Source organism: Mesocricetus auratus, unplaced genomic scaffold, assembly GCF_017639785.1.
Source record: "Mesocricetus auratus isolate SY011 unplaced genomic scaffold, BCM_Maur_2.0 Super-Scaffold_100041, whole genome shotgun sequence".
NCBI classification, from domain to species: domain Eukaryota; kingdom Metazoa; phylum Chordata; class Mammalia; order Rodentia; family Cricetidae; genus Mesocricetus; species Mesocricetus auratus.
Window position 1 is genome coordinate 6080643 of NW_024429218.1, and position 6507 is coordinate 6087149.

At 51.8% G+C, this 6507-nt stretch overlaps 1 protein-coding gene across 10 annotated transcripts in view; it reads left to right on the top strand.

The window, feature by feature from the left end:
• Znf827 (zinc finger protein 827) overlaps positions 1-4891 on the top strand; it is a 178871-nt gene extending 173980 nt beyond the window's left edge. For 4 of the 10 annotated variants that reach the window (XM_040734808.1, XM_040734810.1, XM_040734811.1 and 1 more), the window contains 3 exons: positions 318-495; positions 2261-2272; positions 3696-4891. In XM_040734808.1, coding sequence (XP_040590742.1) covers positions 318-495; positions 2261-2272; positions 3696-4515 — 1010 coding nt within the window. In that variant the 3' untranslated portion in view covers positions 4516-4891. The other 6 variants (XM_040734815.1, XM_040734817.1, XM_040734814.1 and 3 more) reach the window with 5 other exon arrangements.
• The last annotated feature ends 1616 nt before the right edge of the window (positions 4892-6507 follow it).

The following is a 6507-nucleotide window of genomic DNA, read 5'->3' on the forward strand; positions in this document are numbered from 1 at the left end:
TCGCCCTGCCCACCCTAGGGTGACCTAGTCTTAAGGACGCACCTTGGCGAGGCAAACAGCTGCAACAAGGTGCTCACCACTTGGACGGAGCCCTTTGCTTCGGTTTGGTTTGTGCTCAGATATGGGATGGGAAGACGGGGAGGGGCCATGGACACTGAGGCTGACTGTGGAACCATCTCCGGGCAGTGATGTGGGGGATGGTACCTGGAGAAGCTGTGTGTGGTGCAGGGTGCAGGGTTGGCAGGAAGGGGAGCTCACCCACGACTGCCTGCCTGCCCTTCCCCACACACTCCTACACCCAGCTTCGGTCCTTTCAGGGTTCGAATGCGTTTTTTGCAACTTTGTCTGCAAGACGAAGAATATGTTTGAGCGCCATCTGCAAATCCACCTCATCACCCGGATGTTTGAGTGTGACGTGTGCCACAAGTTCATGAAGACCCCTGAGCAGCTGCTGGAGCATAAGAAATGCCACACTGTCCCCACCGGTGGGCTCAAGTAAGGAAAGCAAGTACAGAATCTTTTATTGAGTTGTTATTAAACACCCCTTCCCCCTGCCCTGCCCCACCCCCCATGGAGGTTTTGGGGGTCAGAGAGTGGGGGAGCTTGGTATGGGCAGAGTTAGAAAGATCTGCTGCCTCTGGCTGGATGAGGTTCCAGCTGTCCCCAAGGGAGTCACCCAACAGCATGACAAGCCACTTAACAAGTACCCCAGGCTTGTGGCATTGAACAACACAGAGCATCAGCACAGTGTGACAGCCTAGTCTACACTGTGGTGCTGGGTTGCATTCAGACTTGAGTTTAATGGGTTCCAGCCCAGTGTCCCCCAGGCAGTGATCATTTCACAAGTTGTCACTGCAAGTTACCGTGTTCATTTTTTAGATGGCCTGACATGTATTTAGCTTTTTAAGTAAGTCCTGTAGGCACTCGAGCCCCCAAAGTAGACTCTCAATGGTTTGATCAGACAGCAAGTGTTCATGCAAACACCAAATGCCTGATGCGGACATGCTGGCGCCTTCCCAAAAGATGTAGGCAAGAACCATCATCCTCAAGCACTATTTGCAGCAAGGCCCCTGGCCTCAGGCGAGACCCAACAGCTGTTGCCAAGCACACTGTGGGCTGGCCTGACCATAGATGCTAAGGGCAGAGGAAGAACAAAATACCATTTCACCTTGGGAGATTCATGTCCCAGCACCACCAGAATTTAATCTTCCACTGATTCTGGAAGCAGAGTCCCAAATCACAAGGCATTTTGGATGTAGTAAAGAGACAGGAGCATAAAACAGTTGGGTACAGAAAGACAACTGTCAAGGCATTTTCATCTAAAATTCACCATATAGCTAAAAGAATGGGGGAAACACTTTTTCTTGTATTTTCTTAATATAAGTGGGGAGCCTCTCACTTTAAACCATTTTCATCCCTGAAACAACCTCAGAGAGGTGGCGTGCCTCCTGAATGAGTAAGAGTTAGAGAGCCCCAAGGGACCTGGAGCAGGTGTTGGGGGCGGAGCGGGGGCTGGCTGGTCAGGGCACCCTCTGCAAAGTAACGGAAGAGCCGTGGCGTAGCACCTCCTGTTGATGCCATCCCACCCTGTTCCACCCTGGGGGTGGTGGGGCGGTCATAGTGAAAGGCTAAGAAATGCCTGGCAGAAGCTTAGCTGGGATTGTGTAACCCACTGTCCCTTTATCGAGATTTGTACCCTCTCTATTAAAAAGAAGAAATCTGCCCTCTGTGGATGCAGTGGTGTCATTGCCTCCTGGGAGCTGAGTCACACCTACGCCACTTGTGGCCTTGCCTCTCGCCTTTTGAGACCCCAAGCAGGCCTGAGCCTCTGACAAACTGGGGACACTGCACAGTGACCTCAATGCTTCACTGGGTCAGACACTTCCTGTCGGTGCTAACCATCCCCGTATGATAGTTTATGTTCTAGGACAACCAAGTAGAAGAATTCTTTGAAAAAAAATTTGATAATGCCTTCTGGCTATACAGTGAGTTTTGTTTTGTTTGTTTCTTTTGCCGTATCAGAGAATTAATTGATTTACCTGAGAAAGTGTCTTTAAGATAAATAATGGGAGCATGAAAAAGCCAGTGTGTTTTGCCTGAGCAGGGAAATGCAGGCTGAGCTGAGGGTCACAGAAACGTCCTTAACTCAGGCAGACCGCCGATGTCTAAATGCTTTTCTGTGATGGGACTGCTTGTACTCTATATCCTGTTGATAATGCAGATCAAATAAGATTATACTATTATTTTTCTTTTGCCGTAGCTCAGGACAGTGGTGAGTTTCAGACTCCTCTAGGTAAGGCCCAGCTTGGCGTAGGGGTTGTGTGTGCACTTGACCTGGGAATGGGCTCTATATCTCTGTGCACTCTCTGTGAGCTGAGGTTCCAGGGCTAACGGCGAGCTTGGCGCTGAGGAGGCAGTGCACGGTGCACCTGATTGTTGGGCTCTGCTGAACACCTCTCCAACCCTCTGAGGACAGTCCCCTTGCGAGCCCTGCCTTGCAGGAGCTGAGTCCAAGCTGAGGCAGCCACTCAGGCATCGACATTCTTTCTGGAAAGAGCACGCATGCTACAGTTATCCTCTAAGCCACAGACTCAAACCTGGCAGCTTCCAAGCAGGGAGCCCAGCAGCTTTTGTAAACACACCCCACTCCTCACAGCCCCCTGACAGCGACCGGACTTGTGGTGGCGTGATCCGCGGTGGAGACTGGAGTCCCAGTCAGAGCTACCCAGGCCTTGTGCTAGAGGAGACCCCTGGAGCCCAGTCAGGGCCGGAAGCCGGGACTCGGCCCCACTTCAGGTCTACCGCAGCTGTCAGTAAAGACGCTCAGATTCTGAGTCAGTATTCCTCAGTGCTCTTCTGAGAGCCATAGAGAACGCAAAAGAAATCCCAGAAAGTCCTGCTCCAGGAGACTTCCCCTTCCAGTCGAATCCCTGGGATTTCTATGACATGATTATGTCCCAAGAATGTCTTCCAGCTCGAGAGAGCAGTCCCCTTCCTCCTCACCCTCATGAGCGGAGGGACCGTTTATGTGGGCTGCCTGCTCCCGGGCCCCTGTCCCGGCCCTCACCTCCCATCCCTGGAGGAGAACTGGCACTTTAGGAGATGCCACGCTGAGTCCACATGCTGGTGCACACAGGCACACCACACTGGCACACAGAGGGACACACACAGGCCTTTCATCCTAACCCCATTAATAAGCACGACTCTGGCTCCTGTGACTTTCTGTTTGCTGGAGGTAGCTCTCCCCTGTAAGCTGTTCTTTACAACCTCTTAGCCTTTCTGCGTGTGCTTGGTGTGGTGCATGAAAAGTCGATTCTTTGTGTTGCTCCCGTCTAGAGGGGAGGTCAGGAAGCCCGACTTCTGCCATGCCCAGTGGGGGGTGGGGGTGGAGAGGGCCCCAGGGGCTGGGAGGGGGCAGGAGGGGAGTACCAGCTTCATTTGCTCCTCGAGTTCTCTCCTTTGTGAGGGATGGCCTCGGCTGTTGCAGCCTGGAGCCCCCAGACCAGCTGAGCGGACCGCCCAGAGCTCCCTGTCAACAGTGAGGCCAAGCAAGGCCATCCAAGAGGTGGCAGGGCTGAGCAGGCCAGGCCTTGGGGACCCAAGGGCGGGCCCAGGGCAGACCGGTGAGGAGGGGAGATGTAGGGTTGCCACCGGACCCCCGTGGCTCACCCTCCCTTGCCTTGCTTCCCTGGCAGGTGCCCATTCTGCATCTATTCCACCAACCGTCCTGCTGCCATGGAGTGCCACCTCAAGACCCACTACAAGATGGAGTACAAGTGCCGGATCTGCCAGACGGTGAAGGCCAACCAGCTGGAGCTGGAGACGCACACCCGCGAGCACCGCCTGGGCAACCACTATAAGTGTGACCAGTGCGGCTACCTGTCTAAGACGGCCAACAAGCTCATCGAGCACGTGCGTGTGCACACCGGGGAGCGGCCCTTCCACTGTGACCAGTGCAGCTACAGCTGCAAGCGTAAGGACAATCTCAACCTGCACAAGAAGCTGAAGCATGCCCCCCGCCAGACCTTCAGCTGCGGACAGTGCCTGTTCAAGACCACACACCCCTTCGTCTTCAGCCGGCACGTGAAGAAGCATCAGAGTGGGGATGGCCCCGAGGACGACAAGAAAGGCCTGAGCCCAGCCTCCAGAGAGCCAGCTGGCCCTGCAGCCCCCCTCCTGGTTGTGGGGGGTGGCCGGAGTCTCTTGTCCCCACTGTCGGTCATGTCCGCCTCGCAGGCTCTGCAGACCGTGGCCTTGTCAGCAGCCCACGGCAGCAGCTCGGAGCCCAACCTGGCGCTCAAGGCCTTGGCCTTGAGCGGCTCCCCGCTGTGTCTTGACAAATACCGAAACTCGGATTTTGCCCATCTCATTCCCTTGACAATGTTGTACCCCAAGAGCCACCTGGATCTCACATTCCAGCCTCCCCGACCTCAGACTGCGCCTCCCAGCATCCCCTCACCCAAACACTCCTTTCTTGCCTATCTTGGACTAAGAGAAAGAGCAGAGACTGTCTGAGGACAGCCCTGTTCTGTACCAAAAACCAAGAGACAGAGACAGGAAAAGATTAAAAACCCACAAAACTTAAACACAACCCCAGCAGGTGTATGTTGCTGCAAAACCTACAGGCCCCAGGGGTCTGGACCATGTGTACTGTATATCTTTAGTAAGGAGTAGAAATTGGCTCTGTATGTATACCTATTCCATTGACCTGAAAGCTGCTTTAGCCAATCTTCAGAGAAGTGGTCTGCTGCCTCCTCCTACCTTCAGAGGCATGCCTCCCCAGCCATCCCTCCCACTCTCAGCCCTCCCGAGTGCTTGCCTCTGAAAGGAATTTTGTCATGTTAAGCCCTGAAAAGAGTGCCCTTAATAGCAATCAGCACTTGGAAGCTTCTCTACTGGTACATTGGGTTTTCTGCTGGGTGACTGGGGTGTTGTGGACATTTGTGGATTGGGAAAGAGAAAGTGTATGTGTGTTTCTGTGTGTGTGTGTCTGTCTGTCTGTGTATGTGTCTGTGTGTATGGTGTGGTGTGTGTATATGTATGTGGTGTTGTATGTGTGTGTAGTATTGTATGTATGGTGTGGTGTGTGTCTGTGTGTGTGTATGGTGTGGTGTGTGTATATGTATGTGGTGTTGTATGTGTGTGTAGTATTGTGTGTGTGGTGTGGTGTGTCTGTGTGTGTGTATGGTATGGTGTGTATATATGTATGTGGTGTTGTATGTGTGTGTAGTATTGTGTGTGTGGTGTGTGTGGTGTGTGTGTGTATGGTGTGGTGTGTGTATATGTATGTGGTATTGTATGAGCGTGTGGTATTGTGGTGTGGTGTATGACATTTCTATTACACATTCTTTTGTACTGGCCTCTTTGATAGTGAGGAACATTCTTTCTCTCCCTTCTGGACTGTTCATCCACCATGGTCTCCCCACCTCCTTCAGGGCCTTTCTCTCCTATTGTATGGCTACAGAGTGGTAGGGCCTGGTGCTTAGTGGATGAAGATGTGCAGGGTGCCAGGATGTTTTCCAGTGGAGTGCTCGAAGCCTGGAGGTCACATCTCCACTTAGGAAGATGGACGGGATCAGGTGACAGTTCTATTGCACAGCTGACATCACAAAACTTGGGTATTCTTTGTGTGTGCCCACATGGAGACGAGGTGTTTGGTGAATGCGCGCGCACACACACACCCACACACACAAACACAGAAGGGCATCCTTTTTAAAGGGCAGAGTATATATGTGTGTGGTGTATTGAGTTGTTTGCAGGAAAAAAATTGTATGAGTGGAAATTTTTATGGTTGATAAATCCAGCCAAGGAGATTAAAGGGGTTTGGATCGATTCTGGGTGTAAATGCTCAGACTAAAAAGAAAAGCAGCTTTGCACAGTGCGTTGGTCTTGCACTAGTTTGTTTCTCATTGGGAGAAAAGGACTAAGTAAAAGAAAAGGAAGGAATTGTACCTTTTTTATGGAATGAGTAGACTATGTCTGAAATTTTAGCCACGACCTCTTTGACGTATGAGCACGGACACAACAAGCAGGTGCTGTAGGTCCTATGCCTCGGTTGATGCCCCAGGAGCCCCACTGTCCCCAGAGCCTCTGGCTGTGCTGTACCCTCCATGAATATTAGTGACCCCACCTTCCATTTGGTAGATGTAGCCCGCCGGGAGGCTGACTTTATACTTCTTTAAAGCTCTTATTTTATGGTCATTAAAATGGCAGTATATTGCAGCACTTTACTGCAGCGAGAAGCAGGTGTGGATCGGTTGCATAGCCCTTAGCTTATCGTAGAAAATAATGGATGGTTTAAAAAGGAAAAGTAAATCTTTGGCTGAATATGTTCACTGGCTTGTATTTGTAAGACAGCAGGATTTCCAGTATGCAACAGGCTGAAAGAGCAGGAAGACGTGTGCTTTGTATAAAAGCGAGAAGGTTGGAGTGTGAAAGCTTCTGTTGCTATCAGCGGAAGCCCTGGTGTCCAGGAGGAATGCTTTCCGACCGTTCTTTTCCCTCGCT